The sequence below is a fragment of the Podarcis melisellensis genome (assembly GCF_964234715.1).
Source record: "Podarcis melisellensis genome assembly, chromosome: 15".
NCBI classification, from domain to species: domain Eukaryota; kingdom Metazoa; phylum Chordata; class Lepidosauria; order Squamata; family Lacertidae; genus Podarcis; species Podarcis melisellensis.
In genome coordinates this window covers 9995272-10016908 of record NC_138532.1, presented here as the reverse complement: position 1 = coordinate 10016908, position 21637 = coordinate 9995272, and the positions used below count along the sequence as shown (strand labels likewise).

Sequence of the window (21637 nt, the reverse complement as noted above, 5' to 3'; positions counted from 1 at the left end):
AATGCACCACTGAGGCCACATACAAACACTGAAAGCACTATTGTACCTAAGCAACCATTGCTTCCCCCAAAGAATGCCAATAACTGTAGTATGTTAAGGGGGCCAAGCACTTTTATGAGACTCTTATTCTCTTCCCCCGGCAGCACTACAATTCCCAGAGTGGTTAGACAACCAATCCCTCTTCTCAGGGAACTCTGGGAACTGTAGCTCTGTGAAGGGAACAGGGGTCTCCTTAGGACTCTCATCACCCTTTACATACTACAGTTCCCAGGATGCTTGGAGGGAAAGCCATGATTGTTTAAAGAGGTACAGTGAGAGCATTTGGCTATTTCTCATACAAGGCCTCAGTATTTTTACCCGTCCACAGGAACATTCAAAGTATTTAGCGGATCCCCGCAATGAATTTGAAGGGGATACGCCACAGAGAAGGCACAGTTGCAGGGTGTTCTCCTGGGTAAAGAGAGGCTACTCAACAGTGGGCTCCATGCAGCTGTGGGAACAAGAGATCGGGGAGGGGGGGTCGGGGAGGGAAGGAATCCAAGAGGCAACTTACACAGCAGCAAGCGGTGACGGTGATCTGGATGGTGTTCCTGCCAGGCTGGCACACCTGTTTTAGGTAGAGCGGCTTGTGTGATGTCTTGTTGTCTCCCCGCTCAATGGTCAGGGGCGTGGCGTTCACGCTGACCTGCACTGAGGCTGGCCAGTTGGTGTTCATCTGTCGGTCCTCGTGGTGGTAGCATTTGAACTGCAGCTCCAAGTCAGGCCTGGGGAAAGCAAATGGAACGCCTTTCGAAAAATGGCAACGAAAAGCTGATTCCTTGGGAAGCCCACCAGCGACGCATGCAAGACCCTGAGGAGGGGTGGAGGGTCAGATGTGGCCCTCCAGTCTTCTCTGCCTGGCCCTCAGAACTCCACTCAGGCCATGCACTCACTCTTTAGGCTGCCCCTGCTCTGCATCTCATGCATGGGGTATGTCCTTGAAATCTGATGATGCCTCTTGCACTGATAATGCCTCACTGTGTGAGTGAGCCTTCTGTGCAAATGTAAAATTTGCATGTGTTGCTCCGCTCATTTTTGCCGCTGCCCCATTCACCAGTGGCATATAAAGCCCCCAAGGGAACATCCCCACCCCTTCTGAAGACCATGGCTCATTGCAGGAACATATGAAACTGTCTTATAGCAAGTTGGACCATTGGCTACAAGTATTGCTCCATCTGGACACAGGTCCTTCCCTATGGAATGCTGGGGATTGAACCCTTATTGATGCAAAGCATCCCTGTGCTACGGATTTAGGGCTGACAGGGATACAGCAAGAATCTCTCAAGACACAGAAAGTCTGGCATGTTTCTGTTTTAAGCTATTCTCTTTGGGAATGCCAGAGAACTTCTCCATATAGGAAGGGGACAGAGAGAAGTTCTTCAGAGCCAAGGGCCCAAATTATTATGATTGTTAGTTTGAAATATTAACCACCCTTCGCCATAAGGTCCCAGCGCAATTTAAAAATACAATATTAAAATCAGTTTAAAACAAATGACAGTCTAGGGTGGTCAGTTGTTGAAGACTGGGGCAAAGAGGTGCATCTTCAGCACAGGATAGGAACTACATAATGAAGGTACCCGGTGCACCTCTGTGGCGAAGGGAATTCCATAACTGAAAGGCTGATGAGATAATAATCTACCTCTACGTGGGAAAGTGGGGCTTTTGATCCTGCAAATGCCCCGACACAGGCAGTCTGCGGCCAGTTCAGCCCGCAGTTCAACCCGCAGTAGTTACTGTTGTGTTACTGGGAAGATGCCACTCAATATTCAACAGGGAGCTGCAGCCAAAATGGGAGTAGGCAATCCCTGGTTGATACTGGAAGTCTGAAGTAGTCAAACAATGGCTATGAAAGACCTCAGAAACGAGCATCTCAGAAGCCTTCGTTGAGTGTTCAGTGCAGATCTCTTTCTGGATAGAGATGTGAAAGCCCTCTTCCCTTTTTCCCAACTGAGAAAATCATTTCTTGCGGACACACCCCGCCTCATTTTTCTCTCAATTCCCCCCTTCTTTTCTCCCCTTAGATTTTCCGTTCTGTCTCTGACAAGTTGGGAATGTTGGGAACCCAGGAAGACACTTTAGATACGAAGTCAGACTTCTGCATGTAAAGCAGTGCTCTACCACTGAGCTATGGGCCTTTCCCCAGCTAAAACTGAGGATCGGTTTTGGAAGTTCAGAACAGGTGAACTTGCTACCTCCGGCCCTTGCAAAGAACAAAAAACAGTCAATTAAATAACCCACTGTTCCTTTTAAAAGTGTGGTGAATGGCCGCCCAGAATGTCTTACAATCTTTCCGATGTAAGATACATACCTGTGTTCCAGGTATGTATGCGACTGAGTACTTGTATGGTCTAGTGCAAGAGTGGGGAACATTTGGCCCTTCAGATGCTGTTGGACTCAAACTCCCATGATCCATCAGCACTGAACACTTTGGCTGGGGGTTGATGGGAGTTGGAGTCTGACAACATCTGGAGGGCCAAAGGCCCCACAGGCCTGATACAGTGAAATAGGGGGCTCTCAAGTCTTAAGGAACTGAAAAGGTCCAAGGAACAAGAAAGACCTTTCTGGGTCACAGCCAGTTCCTCTTCTTGTTCCTGTGTAGACTGTGAAGCACGGATGCTCTCTCTGTTCCCAACAGAGCGTTCCTGGTGACCCCGGTGGGAGGAAATGAGCTCCCCTGCAGGAAGCACAACGGCGACAGGGGGGAAAAAAGAGGGTGGTTCTCTCACCTGAGCATCAGAGTCTTGTAAACCGAGTCCCTGAGCTGGAAGACGTGGTTGCTGACAGCCAAGTTGTGCTGGAGGCGGAAGGGCTCCAACACGACCCCGTCCCGCACGGGGAAGGTCAAGCGCAGCTCGTCGCAAGGGTTTCCTGGCAGGGCGAGATGAGAGAGAGGGTTGGCGGTGGGCTGTTGGCGCAAGGCAACGGGCACCGTGAGGTAGCGCAGGGGCACCAAGGCCGGTGCGGAGGCCAGCTTGATCCGGCAGCCGGGGATGCCGTAAGGGACGGCGTGCGCCTGGGGGCAAAGCAAATGCCTGGCAGGCGGGATGAGGAAGCAGGTGGCGCAGAGAAGAGGCCTGGTAGCCGCTCCTTCTGTGGCTCCAGGGGTCTCACCACCCTTCCCCTCCCCCACGACCCTGCACTTTCCAAGCATTTGGGGGGGAGCAGGGGCTCCTTGCTCTCCTTTCCACCCCACCCCAGACTGTACCCACTGCATATTAATGAGGTCCGCAGGCACCCTTCCCCCACATGAGGGCCAAGCACCCAACTGCCACTTCTGAACTGCCGTGGAATCCTCTAACCACTGAAATTCTGCTGTTTCCTCCGAATCTGCTGGCTAAATCTGGAGCAGAATCAAGTGATAAAGCTTGTCCTGGACTGAATCACTTTGGGCAATGGGACCGGGGGTGGGGGGTGCAGCAAGGGGGAGGTAAAGTGGAAGGAATCCTATTTTTAATGCTATTCCATGAAAAAGACCACTCTACTTCAAAAAGTAAACAGCATGTTGAGAAGGCTGGGGTTGAACCTCTCTCACTGACATGCGTTCTCTATATACAGGGAAGTATGTGGGGGTTGTTGTTTTGTGTGTGTGTGTTTAATGCTTTCTTTTCATATATATATATATATATATATATATATATATATATATATATATATATATAACAAATTTAAATTCAAACATTAAATGTCCACCTCACCTGAATCCTTCATGTTTAATATTTTCAACCCCTCCCAACATGCTGTGTGAAGCCCTACCATCAAGAGAAGCTTTACCATGCGATTCTGCTAAATGCACAAACTGAATCCTGGTGGAGTCAAAAAACGCCGCCTCCCTGTGTGCATGTGTGTTCTCAGTTCTCCTTACTTAGCCAATTCAGCCCCACCATTCATGGGGAACCCAAGGTTACCAGAAGTACAAGAAACGTTTGGGGAGGAGGAACCTGAAGGGAGGAACTTCACAACTAAAGCAGCTGTCAGGCCCAGTCCTGATCTGGTAGTAGATTTGAAGCAGAGACACCTCACAGATCAAGGAACTTGGGAAGGAAGGGTCCTCTTAAAACCAGTCCTTGAGGAGCCCTCTGGGTTGAGACCTGCTACAGAACTCCTGAAGCTCCAGAAGATGACCTTGGTAGAACCATCACCCAGTCCTCATGAACAATGGCACCAGAAGGCCCAAACCCAGGCTGAGGAGTCACGACACAGCCAGAGTTGTTGTGCTACTTGTGAATAAGCAATTCCCGAAACTCCTTCACTACTAACAGCTGCTAGAAGGCCTGAGTAGCTGCTGGCTACCTCTTCCATAACCCCATGCTGTGCTTTGCTGAATTCTCTGTGATGCTGACTGTGGACTCTTGCTGGCCTATGGATCATCTTCTGAGCTAGACAGATTCTGTGTGCTTAACCATGGTTTGCTTGGATTTCACTGCCTCGGCAATGATGCCCCTGTTGTCGAAGTGCTTTGGTGAGGGACCTATTCCTTGTGGAACTGGAACCCGGTGGATTGTGACAGTAGCCCAATGAGGACAGGCTGCTCAGTGGCCAAAGAAAGCAGATTAATTGTTGGCGGGGGTAGGGAGTGGAGGAAGGAAACAGAACAACTCTGTGTGGAATGGGAATGACCTGAAAAAGGTACCGCTGACTGACTGGAACTCTGAACAGGAGCACTCCAAACTGCAACATTTTATTGTATAAAGTTTCCAAAGGGTAGGTAGGAGATTGGATATTCTTCTTGCGTACCAATCAGAAGAGGTGCCTTATAGTCCATGTTCAATGAGCGTCCAGTGTAGCTATTTGGTTTAAGCTTAGTGCTCCAGAGCGGAGCAGAACGGTTTTATTAAAGTTAATATAAAACCAAGAATAAATTAAAATAACACTTGTTTCTCATCTACAGTCGCCAAAGGACTGTACAAACAGAAGTGCTGTTAATAATTCAGGCCTGCACTCAGGTAAGGGCTCTGGGGAAAACTCCCAAAGGAAAGGAATCCCATAAAAGATTGCAACAGCTACCAATATTGCATTTCTGTGGGTCTTTGTGTTCAAAGCTGGTGTTGGGGATGGTGCTCAAAGGGCACTCTCATTTGCTCTTGAGAACTGCAACCCGATACAGAAAGGAAGGCGCCTAAGGCATCATACTGTTTTTGAGAAAGTTGACTTCAGTTAAAAGGTTTGCCCCTCCCAGTTTAATGACTGGCTATATAGCCTCCTACGATCAGGTGGATCATCTGATTAAAAAAAGGGGATCTTAAAAGAAATAACAATTAAGGGACATTCAAGGCCCCTAAGAATCCCTTGGGCCTTTTGCAAACGATTCCCCTTGAACCCAGTGGGAGTGTGGAGGTAAATCAGCCAGAACCCAGGGGTCTCAATATTAAACAAAGACTTACCAGAGGGAGACGGATGCAAAGAGTTGATGTTGGGTTTGATGTCTGGAAGGAACGGGGACTTCACGTCTTGCCCTGGGGACATGTATGGGGGGATGTTGCTGCCAGGTGTCATTGGTGGGGTGGGATTCCCAGGTAGCGGGGAGCTGGGGTAACCAGGCATGGATCTTCCAGGCTGAAAGAAGAATCAAAACATCAGGCTAGCTTGATGGAGCAGGGCACATGTTGAAAGCCACGTGGCTAATGGGCAGAGACAGCGTGACTGCATTCCCACATCCCACTAAATCCTGGTTTGGTGTGATGTGCACAAAGAGGAATGAGCCTCAGAGAGCTGTGGGTTTGTGCGCTGTTGCTGATCCCATGAAACCAGAAGTAGGAGCATGGAAGCTTTTTCTTCTGCTTTTGATTGGTCACAGTTTGCTGTTGTCCAGATCCAGGAACTGGGATTAATCTTAACAATGGCGAGTCAGTAATTGCGGCCTGAAGGTAACTTGTTCGAAACTAATCCCCAGTTATTGTTAACCACAGTTTATCAGCCCATCTGACATGATAAACTGAGGTTAAGTGAAAACTTCCAAATTCCCCTCTGATCGCATGCGGTTTGTTCTGACACACATCATGCTAAGTTATGGTTTAGCACATCAACTTTTATTCCTTCAAGGCCTGCATTTCCTTGGGAGGGAAGATATTGGGGACCATATGACAGTGGTGGGTTGGCAGCCTGTTCTCTCTCTCTTTGCCGCACTCTTAAGAGCATGATGGTCATCATCTCAGGTTCATGGGTTTGAGCCCCACGTTGGGCAAAAAGATTCCTGCATTGCAGAGGGTTGGACTAGATGACCCTTGTGGTCCCTTCCAACTCTGCAATTCCATGATTCCTTAACACCTGCATGACATTGGACCAAAGCCCCCACAAAATTAGAAAAAAGGCCAAAGGAGACCCCTGGGCTGCAGGTTGCCCACCTCTGATTTAGCAGGAGAAAAATCAGTCCAAAGAGGGCAGCTGGGGAATGAATCCCTATTGAGTGTATGGACTACAACCACCAAGAGTGCCATTAAAAGGTAAAGGGACCCCTGACCATTAGGTCCAGTCGTGACCAACTCGGGGGTTGCGGCGCTCATCTCGCTTTACTGGCCGAGGGAGCCGGCGTACAGCTACCGGGTCATGTGGCCAGCATGACTAAGCCTCTTCTGGCGAACCAGAGCAGCGCATGGAAACACTGTTTACCTTCCCGCCAGAGTGGTACCTATTTATCTACTTGCACTTTGACATGCTTTTGAACTGCTAGGTTGGCAGGAGCAGGGGCTGAGCAACGGGAGCTCACCCCGTCGCGGGGATTCGAACCGCCAATCTTCTGATCGGCAAGTCCTAGGCTCTGTGGTTTGAACCACAGCACCACCCGCATCCCAAGAGTACCATTAGGGCTTTGCAAAACTTAAGGAAACACAAAAGAATTCTCTGAGAAAGACTAGAGGTGAGTAACTGGCTTCCACATCATTGCAACAAGCCTAGATAAGTCTTGAAGGAGCGGAATAATCATAGACTCACCCCATTCATAGTAGCCTGTCCGTAGCTGTTGAAGTTGCCTCCATTGAAGTTGGCATTTTGACCGTTGAACTGATCCGTAGGCTGGAAAGGAGAAGTTGAAAGACTGGTACCAGAAGAATGTGTTTCCCTGGACCATCCTTATTCTCAAGACAAAAAACTGCCTTAGCCCTCTCAGCCCTTTGGAGTGGGATACTACCCATCGTCTTCTGGTTGGGGTATCTGGCTAAGTGACACAGTGGCTCTTTCACCTGAAGGATGGCTGCTTGGGGTGGGACGGTTCTTGGCATATTTCCACCCCTGGTTTACTGGGTAACTTTGGTGGAAGCCCTTGTCTTCCGCCTGCCGTTCCCCGCCGCCCCTCAACCCTTTATACAAAAGCGATGAGCGACCAGTATTGCTGGGGCTTAATTTCTTAGGATCTCTTTGGGCAAAAAGCTAGGGATCTCAAAAAGATGGAAGTATTAAACCACCGAGGGAAAGGGCAGACCCAGGCGACAGAGCATTCCCATGCCATAGGTCAAAAAGTGACACGCATTACATCACCTTCACGTAGGCTGGATCTACTCCTGACACATTTATGACTACTACTGGGGGGGGGGGTTCTCTTTCTCTGAAAGGAGGCTGAATTTCCTCCACGCATCCCGAGAGAATCTTGGGAAGCTGTTTCCATAGTAACTGGGTACCTTATAGTATGGTCCACCAGTGCCAGAGCCAGAGAGATACTGGCTCATTCCTTGTTGCATGGGCATCCTGTGGCCAGGATACGAAGGGGACGGAGCAGACGGCTGGGGGGCAGTGGGGGCATACTGCCCAGCTTGAGAGGGATACTGGCCACTCTGCATGTACTGCTGTCCTGGATAACCCTGGAAGAAAGAGCAAAGGTAGAGAATTAGGATGGCAGGGCACTATTTCTTTACTAACAAACGGAAGTACTTCTTCACACAGTGTGTAGTGAAACTGTGGGGTTCACTACCGCAAAATATCTTTAGAAGGGGATTAAACAAATTCATGGCTGCTAGTCTCAATGGCTAAGTGCTACCTTCATGTCAGAGGCACTTTGTCTCTGAATGCCAGCTGCTAGAGATTACAAGTGGGTAGAGTGATGCTGCACTCAAGACCTGCTTGTGGGCTTCTTGCACACATTTGGTTGGCTACTGTGAGAACAGGATACTAGGTTAGATGGGCCTTTGGTCTGATCCAGGACTCTTAGGTCCTTAACACCAAACCTTTAGCGTTACATCTGTGAACAGCCTACGAGTCTAGAAGTTGGGAGTGCTGACTAATTCATCGGAAATCAAAGGAGAACGATCTTGTCAGCGCTGTCATTGCCGATGCTATGTGTTTGCCACTTTCTGTCTGCCAAGTGCCAATCTCTGCGGTAAGCAATCGGAACAGATGTCGCGCGTTGTGCTGTAGCTACAAGTTCCCTCCTCCTCAGATTGGCCTGTAATATTCTTTTTGTTGTTGTTGTTAGAGCGTTTATTAATTTTCCAATAAAAAACATCCAATTAACATATCAAATCATAATCCAGCAAGAATAAAAAACTAAAATAAAAAACGATCAAATTGTCTGCCGAATTGTAATTTTGATTTTAGGGCTTCCCACAGTCTGAACCTTGAAGCATATCCGTATCTCAGTCTTGCCTCTCAGGCCTGTAATATTCTTAAAATATTCCTTTCCAGCATGACTAAGTGTAATCCTTCTTTCATTCCACCACAACCTTTACTGGAGTGGGTGTCTTCAAATAGGCTGAGTGTACGGTTTGTTGCTGATTACCGTATTTTTCGCTCTATAAGATGCACCAGACCATGAGACGCACCTAGTTTTTGGAGGAGGAAAACAAGAAAAAAAAATTCTGAATCTCAGAAGCCAGAACAGCAAGAGGGATCGCTGCACAGTGAAATCAGCAATCCCTCTTGGTTTTCTGGCTTCTGGGATAGCTGCGCAGCCTGCATTCGCTCCATAAGACACACACACATTTCCCCTTACTTTTAGTAGGGAAAAAGTGAGTCATATAGAGCAAAAAATACGGTATATCTTTCATGGGGTCCCATGCTTTCCCCAAGCCAAAGGACTTCAGGATTATGGGTGGGGTAGGGGGGGTGGACCGTGGAACACAGGAAACAGCCTTAAGACAGCAGGCGTGGGGAACCTGTACTCTTCTCGGATGTTGTTGGGACTGTCAGCTACCATCATCCTGATCACTGGCCATGCTTGGCTGGGACTGATGGGAGTTCGGATTCCAGCAACCTCAAAAGGGCCACAGGCCTGCACATTTCTCGTACATGCATACGTTTCCCTTGTAAGAATTCTGGACGTCATTGTTCTGCTTATTATTATATTTGTCTTTTTAAAAAAGCAATAGCTAAAATAGCATAGGCTATGTGCAATTACACCCACGCCAGAAACCTCGGTGCACGGTGCGAAATGAAACAGGGAGGAATGGAAGCAGCCCTACGATGTCTCCATGGAGTTGTGAAATAGAAAGGCAAAGCCGTAAATGTTACAGACGTTTTCCCTCCCACCTAAAAACAAATTGAGCAGAATGAGTTGTGGTGAATGGGTAGACATGTACAAATCAACCTAATTTCTTTCTATTGGTTTCCTCTTTTTTAAGGACAAAGACTCCGCTAATAAAACAGGAGAGGAGGGAGCTACACACAGGATGAAAAGGAACACAGACATTTAGCCCAAACCATCCTAGGAATAGCGGAGGCTCTTTTTTGATAAGGTTGTAACTTGCATGGGGAAAAAAGGATGCTACACAGGGCCATTATAGGCTAATGAGCTGTTGCAGATAGGACCTTAGGTAGGCATATGAGGAAGTTGTTGTTGTTGTTGTTGTTTAGTCGTTTAGTCGTGTCCGACTCTTCGTGACCCATGGACCAGAGCACGCCAGGCACTTCTGTCTTCCACTGCCTCCCGCAGTTTGGTCAAACTCATGCTGGTAGCTTCGAGAAAACAGTCCAACCATCTCGTCCTCTGTCGTCCCCTACTCCTTGTGCCCTCCATCTTTCCCAACATCAGGGTCTTTTCCAGGGAGTCTTCTCTTCTCATGAGGTGGCCAAAGTATTGGAGCCTCAGCTTCAGGATCTGTCCTTCCAGTGAGCACTCAGGGCTCATTTCCTCATATGAGGAAGTACCTTATAGCAGAAAACAGCCAGGTGGTCATGGCAGCAGCAGCTGAAAGTTCTACCAACACTGCTGGTGGGTGGTATTGCTGTCTATTGCCATGTTTTTAACATGAGCACGCATTAATCGATTTGACGGGACACAGCAAGCATGGGCAGCAGCCTGGTATGCAGTGCCTCCTAATAATTAGCCCAAACTGACTTCCTTACAATTTCCACCAATAAGTTAAGTTAGGAAGATAGGAAGCTCCATTATATGGAGTCAGACCACCTAAAGGTAAAGGACCCCTGGATGGATATGTCCAGTCAATGGCAATTCTGGGGCTGCGGCGCTCATCTCGCTTTCAGGCAGAGGGAGCTGGTGTTTGTCCACAGACAGCTTTCCGGGTCATGTGGCCAGCATGACGAAACCGCTTCTGGTACAACAGGACACCGTGACGAGTGCTGGAGCGAACGGAAACGCCATTTACCTTCCCGCTGCAGCGGTACCTATTTACCTACTCCCCCACCCTGACCTCACCTCATTGGAATATGTCCTCTTGACGCTTTGCCTGGGCATCGGTTGGCCTTGCGGGGGACCAGGGTAGCCATGCTGGGGCATCCGCTGGCTGCCATACAGGGCGCTCATGGCAGGCGCCCTCGCTGCGTTCATGTTCATGGGAGACATCCCAGAAGCACCCATCACGCCACCCATGTTGGCAGGATTCATCCCGGGGGGCACGGATGGCCCTCGCGGCCCCGAGTGAGGAAGAAACTGGTTGTTGAAGGGCTGTCCAGCTCCCATCTTCGAGGGAAAAAAATAAGAAAGAAAGAAAGAAAGAAAGAAAGAAAGAAAGAAAGAAAGAAAGAAAGAAAGAAAGAAAGAAAGAAAGAAAGGTAAGTTAACACAATGTGATAGGAAACCAAGCCCTGTGTGGAAGCAAGGGTTGAGAGAATACAGCGCACCTCAATAGATGCCCATTGCTGGTCCCTAGCAATGAGTATGCATTCTTTATTATTTTATTTACATCCTGTCTCCAAAGAGCGCAATGTGGTGTACAAGCTCCCTTGCCCAAGTTGATCTTCACAACAAGTCTATGGCCCAAGGCCACCTTGTGAGCTTCATAGCTGAGCCAGCAATTGAGCCCTGGTCTCCCAGGTCTGAGTCTAACACTAATGACTATGTCACATCACTGTTCCCATGTATCTGCCACAGCCAAGCTAGCTCCTCTCCACCCTGGCATTTTTTTTAATAAAAAAGTAGGGGACAGGTGATGGGAAATCTTTCTTCACCTGAGATCCTGGAAGTCAGCGTAGATACTGGGCTGGAGGGACCAACTGTCTGACTCAATGGCTGTTTTCACACAATGAAATCATGGCACAAGCTGCATGCAACACCCCACTTCACTCCTCCCTTTCAGCGAGCAGAGAAACAAGCCAGGAAGACAAAGCTAACCATAGTTTCCTGCTCTCCGCAAACCGGGAAACAATGGCTAAGGTTTAAAATTATTATTATAATACAATTATTATTTCTATTCTGCCCTTCCTCCTAAAGAAGCCCAGGGTGGCAAACAACAAAGCAGGAAAATCTATAATTTTTAAAGCTGGTTGATGAATCTTGGCTTGTTTGGAAGCCATTAACCATAGTTTCCTGGTTTGCACAGAACAGGAAGCTATGGTTAAGTGCGCCTTCCTGGCTTGTTCCCTTGTTCGCAAAAAAGGGAAAAGTGAAGGGGCTGCACCCAAAGACACGGAGCTTGTGCATTTTGTGGCTTATTAAACCATGATTAGATCCTGTGAACCAGATCAGCATTAGGCCGCTCTGTATATTCATCTGAAGTTCATAGGGGATGCAATCTCTTTGGTCACCCATGAAGGTGCAATCCTGATCTGCCACCCAAAGCAGGGCACCATTTCCTGCTACAGCTGCAACTGACTCTCAGGTGGGAAAAGACCAAGAAGACCAAAACTTTAATAAAGAATGGGAAATTTATAATTTGTCTGGGAGACCACTGTAAGCAGATGAAAACATTAGCAGGATTGCAGTAACACTTGTAATGCTGCAGGTACTATGGACAAAATGGAGTGATATACAATATGGATTATAGAACAATATGCAGTCGAAGGTGGGAAGTCTAGAAATCTCTAAATATGGATATGTATTTTGTATTGTTATACTTCTATATTTGTGAAATCAAATAAAAATTATTTCAAGAGAGAGAGAGAGAAAGATCACCCTCACCCTCTGGGAAGGTGCCACTTCACTCTGAACAAATTCAAGGCCCTTGGCCTTTCATTATAGCATTGCAACAGATGGTACTCCTTTGGCTTCACGCTATTTCCCTGGCTGCAAGTTACATCCTGTGAGCGCCGCTCTTCACCCTCGAAACCCCCCGGGAATTATCAAGTGCTGAAATCGCGTCGCCTGCATCTTACCGCTCCATACTGGCTGAGTTCCTGGCTTTGCTTCTCTTGCAGGGCGGCCACGGTGGCGGTGGCCGTGGCTGTGGCCGTGGCGGCGGCGGCTGCAACAGCGGCGGCGGCAGCTGCTTGGGTGAAGTCTGCCGGGGGTCGCCCAGTGTGTGAAGGAATGCCCATTCCCCCAGGTCCGTTTGGGCTGCCTGCATAACTGGAAAAGAAAAAGAGGTGTCTCACAGACCAGGCAACGTACATCTACTCCATGGGCAGAAGAACCTGGTATTTGAAGTGGGAAAAGAGGGATGTCCTCAGAATCTTTTTTAAGAAAGCAAAGGGTTAGATCCAGAGAGCCTCCTGTGGAACAGGATAGGCAGAAGGCGACTCTCCTACTTCCTTCTCCAGTGGAGGCTGGTTCATTAGGGGAAACGGGGGCACTGACCCATCAAGTTCGACCTGCCCTTAGCCAGCCCACCCTCCTACTTACAACCAGTCCACAACTTGTCAGCTTTGTCTCCAAGACCTCTTGCAGAACTCAGAAGGGAGATGGATGGGGACAAAACTAGAATGAGTTGGTTCTGAAGGGCATTAATAATAATAAATTATTAATTATACCCCGCCCATCTGGCTGGGTTTCCCCAGCCACTCTGGGCAGCTCCCAACAGAATATTAAATACACTATCAAACACCAAACATTAAAAGCTTCCCTAAACAGGGCTGCCTTCAGATGTCTTCTAAAAGTCAGATAGTTGTTTATTTCCTTGACATCTGGTGGGAAGGTGTTCCACAGGGCGGGTGCCACTACCAAGAAGGTTCCCTGTAACCTGACTTCTCGCAGTGAGGTGACCGCCAGAAGGCCCTCGGAGCTGGACCACAGTGTCCGGGCTGAACGATGGGGCTTCCCGCTTTCTGCACCAATGGGCACCAGCTACCACTGCCCTTCTTTCCTTAAGGAGGCTGCCCTGCCAACTGATGGATCCCTGATGAATTATGACTTCCACTTGGCCTCTTACATCAGGGAAAGCAGTAACACCACGGTCCTTCTGGAATGTATAGGGAAGCCCGGCTGGAGTCGGATAATGCTAGAAGAGCGATGTGTCTTGGTGATTGCGAAACCAGGCCTGGTGACCATGAGCTGGCAACCATGAGCTGGCAAACCATGCTTAGTCACACGCTCATGCCCTTTCCCCCACAAGCTCAGTGGCGGTGACAGGGGGAATGGGATGACTACGCAGCAAGTGACAGGCGTCTGACAGCTCAACTCCCCACGCACCCACTGAGCGTCTTGTTCTCCCACCACGCAGAGCGTTGATTCACATGTTAAGAGGTTGCTACAAGGGGAAGAGCTATGGATGCAGACCAACTGCTTTGCAAGCCGAAGCTCCAAGTCCAATCCCTGATACTCTTCCATTAGTGCTGGGGGGCACTGCTGCCAGTCAGTGTAGCCAATACTGAACTGGATGGATGAATGTTCTGACTCAACATTGGGCAGCTTCCCTGTGTCCTTAAAGAAGGATTACCGCCCCCCTTTTAAAAAATCCCCTTCTGTTTTAGGATTCCAAAGAAGCAAGCAAACTCCCTTCTACCCCCAGGAAGAACAGAAAGGGGAGGGTGGAGATATCAGTGTGTTCTTGGCCGACGGGGGTGAAGGAGCCACACACCAACAAAACAGGAGCATCATCTTCCTATCAGCAGCCATTGCTCTCCCCTTTCTATTGTGAAATTGCTGTATAAACGTAGACTGGAGAAAAGCAGGCTTTAAAAAAATGTATCATCCGCAACTTGCTGGGTCAAGTGATCCCTGCAAATATCATCTGCAAAAATCAGATCTTCAAAATGCATCCGGAACAGCCTCTGACTATGTATTTATTTATTTAATGAAATCTATATATTGGTTGACTGTTAAAAAAACACACAAAAACACCACTTCAGAGCATGCGCAATACAACAGATTTGTACTGCAAGATTGTATATTGAGATACATTCTTGGTGACTGAACCACGGTTGTGAAACTACCTGGAACAGACCCATCAAATTCCTAATGGTTTAAACAGTTTTCCAGAAGCACTGTGAGACCTTCTTGTTTAGGAGAAAAATTAAACAGCTGGGGTTGAGCAGGCCTGGGGGCTGTTATATTCATTTGTAATATGTAATATTCTGGATGAGCATTTTATTCATCGGATTTATTGTGAATAGGTAGGTTAGAAATTCAAAATACACAAATCAAATGGCTCAAGCAAGCCACCCTTCTGGCAAATACATTTGGGGGGGGGGTGGAGTAGGTTGAGTGAGGTCCTTCCTGGCCCCACACAAACGAATAATAATCAGGGATGCAATGTTTAATCAGTTTCACAAACCGATTAACAAAGCAATCCTGTGCATGTTTATTCAGAAATTAAGTCCCACTGCGTCCAACAGGACTCACCGCTCCCAAGCAATTTTGTGTACAGGACTACGCTGAGAAAGACTTTCGCAGCACCATCTTACAGGCGTTGGCTAAAGACCAAGTTCCCTGGAGTGCAATGAGGCTTAGAACCAGGAAGGCAAGTATAGGACTGCGCCCATAATTTGCTAAAATGGTGCCCCCAATTAAATAAGACGACTAACTTCAATAAACGCACTTTAAAAATTCCAGATGGCAAGCCCTGTCTTTAAAGAGGCACCCCTTCTTTCTTCTCACACTGGGGAGAATGACTTCTACATAAAAAGAACGTCTGCATCAGGCCAAAGGAACACTTTTGGGAACCCACCAAGCAGGACCTGAATGCAACTGCACGCTCTTCAGTGCTCTTCAACTGATATTCAGAGGCATGCTAGAAGCCAGAATAGCTTTATCTTCCATGGATCTCTCTAATCCTCTAAACCACCCAAGTTCATGGCCAGCACCACATCTTGTGGGAGTGAGTTCCACCGTTTAACAACGTGCTGCGTGCAGAAGTGCTTTCGTTCCTCTGACCTAAGCTGATGCCTGCTGTGACCCAGGCAGGCAGGCAATACACGATGGACCAAGGTTGATCTGCTAGTCCAGAACCTACCTTGTGGTGAAGCCCGGACCTCCGGGGTAAGTGTTGCGACTGTACATCCCCGGCTGCACGTAGCCCTTGTTGGCAGATCCCTCTGGGAAAGGCTGCTGTCCCATGAACTGAGGCGAGTTCATTCCAGAGCCGCTGCTGGCCACGCTGGGCATCATGGGGTTGCCAGAGGTGTTCCCCCCAGGGCCCATGGGGTTTCCGAAAACCTGCAGAGGTTGAAGAGCCCAAGTGAGGAAATAATAATAATAATAATAATAATAATATTTTATTTATACCCCACCCTTCCTGGTTCAAAAACCAGGCTCAGGGTGGCTAACAACAAATTTAAAACACTTTAAAACACTTAATTATAAAAGCAGCATAAAATAGACGAGGTAAAAGGTGAGGAGGTTTTTATTTTGATTATATATTTTGTGGTTTAATATTTTTATTTTGTTCTGTGAACTGCCCTGTGACCTCCAGGTATAGGGCGGTATAATAATAATAATAATAATAATAATAATAATAATAATAATAATAATAATAATAATAATAATAGGTTTAACTAGGCAGTTTGGACGGCAGTATGGTCTTGTAGGGCAAGGCTGGGGAAACTCTGGCCCTCCAGGCCTCTCTGTCTGGCCCTTGAGACTCTCTCCCTCTTTGGCCTGGATGGAATGCATCCTTCAACTCTGATAAGGACACTCGCTTATCTGAATGGAGCCTACAAAAGGGGAAATCTCCATTCATTGCCCTGCCCACTTTAGCTTCTGCCCTCCCATGTGCCCCCCCCCAAGAGGTTTTCCTGGAAGGGAATGCAGTCCTTGGAGTTGGGTAAAAAAAAAGGTTCCTTGCCCATTTTAGGGACTGATTACCAAGATGGCCGAAAACACGCAGCCCAGACACCCCACTTCCCCGCCCCACCCCATTATTTTGGAAGAATGTGGAAGGTACCTGACTCTGGGATGTGTTGCTGACTCCCCACACCGTGGTTACCACTGAGAGAGATCCTGCAGGCTGATTGGTATTCTGTTGCCAAGGAACTGACTCGTAGGCATATGAACCATCACTAGGAAAAGCAACAAACAACGCACAAGGTTTTAATTAGGAGTCTTTGGGGAAGTGGCAGAAAAGCCTGGCAGGACGCAGGTGGGGATTGCTGGACCACAGGAAGAGTGGGTAAGCGGCCCAAAGCAGAGCAAGAAAATGCAGGACTGATGCTTACGCAGGAGGGGGAATACAAGAGTGAATGTACACGTGCGCTTGTTGATCGCTCAGTAGCTGCAACATCAACAGGTGTGCATTATGTTAGGTAAAGTGAACCTCCATGTTCAGGTGCCGCGTATCTTCAAAATTCCAATTGCCAGAGGGCAAACCGCAGGGAAGGGCTATTGTTTTCACTTCCAGATATCAAGGGTTGAAATCACGAGACTTTCTCCATGCAAAGTCGGGGCTCTATCTTTGAGCTACATAGCATCTCAATCACCTATCCATTTCTGATGCCTCTTTGTTGACTCAGTTTATTTCCAAGGGTAAGACAGAGAAAGAGGTGCATGAAGGAATACAGACGTGTGTGGCAAGCTTGGCCATACTTACCCATGTGGGGTGGGCGGGAGCGATGGTTTCATTGGGTTCATTGAATTCATTGGCTACAGAAAGGCGACAGGGATGGGAGCAGGATCTTCCAAGGCAACACCAATGCGAGGAGCAAGTAGCCTCTTCAGTGTCACGGCTCTAGTTGGGCTATTGAGAAAGAGAGAGAGATTAAAACCATGTTCTCCCAGACAGCATGTAACAGGAACCAGGCTAAGCTTGGTGGCTGGAACACTCTCAGGTCAGGTCAAGCTGACCCACAGTAATAAATCAAAAGGTGTTCCTCAAGGCAATTGAGCTTGTCTTGCCTGAAGAACTAGCGAGGAAAGCCTAGCACAGAGACTTAAATCAGGTTGATGTTCCACATGAAATCCACTTTATGTCTCAGCCCTTGGTCTTTCAAGAAGCAAAACACACACAGGGACAGAGGAAGATGCCTCATGCTGAGTCAGAACATTGGTCCATCTATTGGAGTCTCTCCTAGTGCTTCCTGGAGATGCTAGGGACAGAACCTGGGACCTTCTCTTCACAAGGAAGATGATCTGCCCTTCACATAGTGACATATACACAAGGCACCGCCAGCTGCTTCCGAAAGCAACCCATCAGGATGTCCTATAGCTCTGCCCAGCAGTTGGAAAGATAGAGACTGTTCCTAGGTCATTCAGGTTGTTCATGTGAGCCCACGTTTACCTCTTAGTCCAGTGTTTCTCAAGCTTGGGTCCCCTAGCATCCCTAGCTAGCAGAACCAGAGGTCAGGGATGATGGAAGTTGTTGTCCAACAACAGCTGGAGACCAAAGTTTGAGAAACACTGCCTTAGTCTGAGGCTACATCCACACCACATATTGAAAGTACTATGGTACTACTTTAAACAGCCATGACATCCCTCAAAGAGTGCTGAAAATTGTTAGGAGGCCCCTCTTTCCCGTAAAGCTAAAGGGACCCCTGACCGTTAGGTCCAGTCGCGGACAACTCTGGGGTTGCGGTGCTCATCTCGCTTTATTGGCCAAGGGAGCCGGCGTACAGCTGGTCATGTGGCCAGCATGACAAAGCCACTTCTGGCAAACCACAGCACCGCATGGAAACACCGTTTACCTTCCTGCCAGAGCAGTACCTATTTATTTACTTGCACTTTGAGGTGCTTTTGAACTGTTAGGTTGGCAGGAGCAGGGACCGAGCAACAGGAGCTCACCCCATGGCGGGGATTCGAACCATCGACCTTTTGATCGGCAAGTCCTAGGTTCTGTGGTTTAACCCACAGCGCCACCCGCGTCCCCCTCTTTCCCTTACAGAGTTACAATTGCTACAGCTCCCTGCAAAGAGGGATTGATTGTTAAACCAACTCTGCAATTGTAGCTCTGTGTCTTGCATGCACAGAGGACTTCTCCGGACATAATTTTTATTGCGGGTCCATGATTATTTGCACTCATGAAGCTATCAGTGTTGTGACACGTGCTCCCACGTTGAAGACTGTGTGTGTTTGCCAAAGTTCGGGGGCAGCCACACTGTTTTGTCAATGTTGAAATCCCATAATTTCTCACACGTTCTGGTTTATCTTTGGCCCCCTTATTGTTGTGCTCATAGGAGCCAACTCTTTGCCCCCCAATACAATATTTTAGGGGTCCTGGGACTCCCGAAAGTGGATGGCCATTCCAAAGGGTTAGGGTTATGTGATCCATTATGCAGGGTGGTGCTTACCTGGGCCCCCCAATATTTTGTTCACATTTGCACCCCTGGTTGTGCTCTTATCTCATGTTTCTATTTTGTGAACCGTCCTGAGATCTTTTTAAAGAGTGGCATGTAAATCCAACAAATAAATAAAAAAACACAAAATGAAATGTTGTTGTGCCATAGGATATGGCTTTAAATATATAGTGCAGATGGGGCCTAAGTCCTTGAGGTCCCGCGAGACTGCAAGAGACTTTGCTGCAAGAGACTAACATGGCTGCCTCTCTGGAAATAAGGTACGGACAAGCACTCCCTCTATGATACAGCCCAGAGATGCCTTGTGTCCTTATATACACTCTTATCCTCAGACAGCCAAGGCCACGAGTGGGTGGCAAAACCTGGTGTTCTCTACCCGCAGATGCCTTTTAGCCTTTTCGTTCCAGATCAGGAGAAGTCTCTCCACCTTAGACAGCAGGTCACTTGATTTCTGTGCTGGACAGGTAAACCACCAGCCAGCCAATGGGAGTTCTGCCCCCTCCCCAATGACATTCTCTCTCCCCCCCCCCCACAAGCTTGCTCCCAGTTTTCCGGAGGGGAAGTGGTCGCATTTGTTCAGCAGAGGCTTTTCGCTCTGACTACGTCAACTTTATACAGCGGCCAGAAGGAACTTGGCGTACTGCCCAGATATGGCAAAACAAGGTCCTGGCAGGCGCGGACCGGAGGGCTGGCCTAGTTACGCCAGATTAACTCTCTGCTGCCCGCGCAGCATGCAGACAGACGCAACTCTGAGCCGGCCAAGGCAGCACGCCGGCCGGCCACACGTTGCCTCTGTCCTGTGAGCACGGCCAGGCCCATCACGACCCTTGCTGCTCGGGAAACGGAACTGGGAGTGTGTTACTTCCTTCGTTTCGCCCTGCGAAGCAGCTTGCCCTTTTACAGAACATCGGGCAGTGGGTGGCTACCTTTTAGAGGGACAGGGTGACCCGTAACCAAGCAAGGGAGCACGTGTTTTTGGAGGCAGCGAGTCCCCAGTTCCAACTCCTGAATCCGCAGCTGAAAAGGATCTCTGCCAGGAGACCTTGAAGAACCACAGCCAGCCCGTTGGGGCACTTCCCAGGTTTAGCAAAGGTTTCTTTTGAGTAGTGACATCAGGCGACTTTGGCTTTTCGAGAGCATTCGTTCCGAATTTGCGAGGTACTGTTGCAACAATGCAATCGCTCCCCCCAAACTTCCCAGTGCGGGTTCTCCGTCACTTTCCTTATCGCAAAAGATCCAAATCTTAGGGAAAGAAGGTTTGCTGTGCAGGAGTCCTCCAACTCAGCTTGAACTGCCCAACCTGAATTTATCGGCGTGTGGCTGAATCCCAACTGAAAACAGCCCCCGTCTGGAAGCATGCAGAATAGACAATACAGTGGTACCTCGGGTTAAGTACTTAATTCATTCCGAAGATCCGTTCTTAACCTGAAACTGTTCTTAACCTGAAGCACCACTTTAGCTAATGGGGCCTCCGGCTGCTGCCACGCCGCCGGAGCACAATTTCTGTTCTCATCCTGAAGCAAAGTTCTTAACCTGAAGCACTATTTTTGCGTTAGCAGAGTCTGTAACCTGAAGCGTATGTAACCCGGGGTACCACTGTACTAGGATGCAGAGGCTAACAGTATAAGCTTTACAGCCTGCCTGAAGTCATGCTGGGTACAAACCCCCACCCTTCTCAGTCCTGAATATGTGGAGGATGATTGTGGTAATAGGTAAAAAATACTAGGGCTTGCCAATCAGAAGGTCGGCGGTTCAAATCCCCACGACGGGATGAGCTCCCGTTGTTCAGTCCGGCTCCTGCCCACCTTGCAGTTTGAAAGCACGTAGATAAATAGGTACGGCTCCGGCGGGAAGGTAAACAGCATTTCTGTGTGCTGCTCTGGTTCGCCAGAAGCGGCTTAGTCATGCTGGCCACGTGACCTGGAAGCTGTACGCCGGCTCCCTCGGCCAATAAAGCGAGATGAGCACCGCAAGCCCAGAGTTGGCCACGACTGGACCTAATGGTCAGGGGTCCCTTTACGTTGAGGGCAGGGAATCTGTGGTTCTCCAGATGCTACTGGAGCACAACCCTGACCATTGGCTAAGTTGGCTAGGGCTGAAGAGAAATGGAGTCCAACAACCTCTGGAGGATGACCGGTTCCCCCACTCATTCTGGGTATGCGCAGAAGCATCCTTTTCTTCATTGCTTCACAGGATCCTACAAACCCGCGTGGGCAAACTTCCAAGGGCCACACACCCGTGGCGGGCACAGCCAAGAGCAAAAAGCAGACGTGGCGCCACAAATACAACCTCTCTGTCTTTGTACAGGTGGCTACCTTCGATCTGTGCTAGCCACACGTCTCTCTGTCCAGGCTAGTTAAGAGGCATCATCACAGTTCAAGGTTCCTTTCCAGCCAAGCAAAAGAACTCCAGGAGTGGAGCACAGCCACTAAGGAGCGTAACCCGGGAAGGAGAGTAGCCTGGGCAGAGTCCCAAGGTCTAGAGCAGGCTTTCCCAAACTTGGGTCTCCAGCTGGCTTTGGACTACAACTCCCATCATCCCTAGCTAGCAGGGCCAGTGGTCAGGGATGATCAGTGGCGTAGCATGGGTTGTCAGCACCTGGGGCAAGGCAAGTAATTTGCACACCCTAACCCGTGGATTTGCGCCCCCTAACCCTAACCCCCAGATGTTACGCCCGGTGCGGCCGGCCCCCCCTGCACCCCCCACGCTACGCCACTGGGGATGATGGAAACTGTAGTCCACAAACAGCTGGAGACCCAAGTTTGGGAAACCCTGATTTCTGATACCAGCCCTGTTCATATGCTAAAATCTTTGCTCTGCACATGGGAAAGGGACTTTC

The 21637-nt window shown here is 48.7% G+C and overlaps 1 protein-coding gene and 1 long non-coding RNA gene across 2 annotated transcripts in view; one reads left to right on the top strand and one right to left on the bottom strand.

The window, feature by feature from the left end:
• Nucleotides 1-9801, top strand: part of LOC309358291 — a 52575-nt gene extending 42774 nt beyond the window's left edge. The window contains exon 3 of the long non-coding RNA XR_014163417.1: nt 9585-9801. This is a non-coding gene — a long non-coding RNA (uncharacterized lncRNA). The remainder of the gene's footprint in view (nt 1-9584) is intronic.
• Nucleotides 1-21637, bottom strand: part of ZMIZ2 (zinc finger MIZ-type containing 2) — a 105879-nt gene that overhangs the window by 16356 nt on the left and 67886 nt on the right. Inside the window, exons 2-11 of the mRNA XM_081890879.1 lie at nt 17100-17246; nt 16458-16572; nt 15528-15730; nt 12514-12706; nt 10619-10882; nt 7650-7829; nt 6967-7047; nt 5421-5592; nt 2766-2907; nt 554-764 (exon numbers count right to left, since the gene is read on the bottom strand). Of these exons, the coding sequence (XP_081747005.1) occupies nt 554-764; nt 2766-2907; nt 5421-5592; nt 6967-7047; nt 7650-7829; nt 10619-10882; nt 12514-12706; nt 15528-15730; nt 16458-16572; nt 17100-17149 (1611 nt within the window). The 5' untranslated portion in view covers nt 17150-17246. The remainder of the gene's footprint in view (nt 1-553; nt 765-2765; nt 2908-5420; nt 5593-6966; nt 7048-7649; nt 7830-10618; nt 10883-12513; nt 12707-15527; nt 15731-16457; nt 16573-17099; nt 17247-21637) is intronic.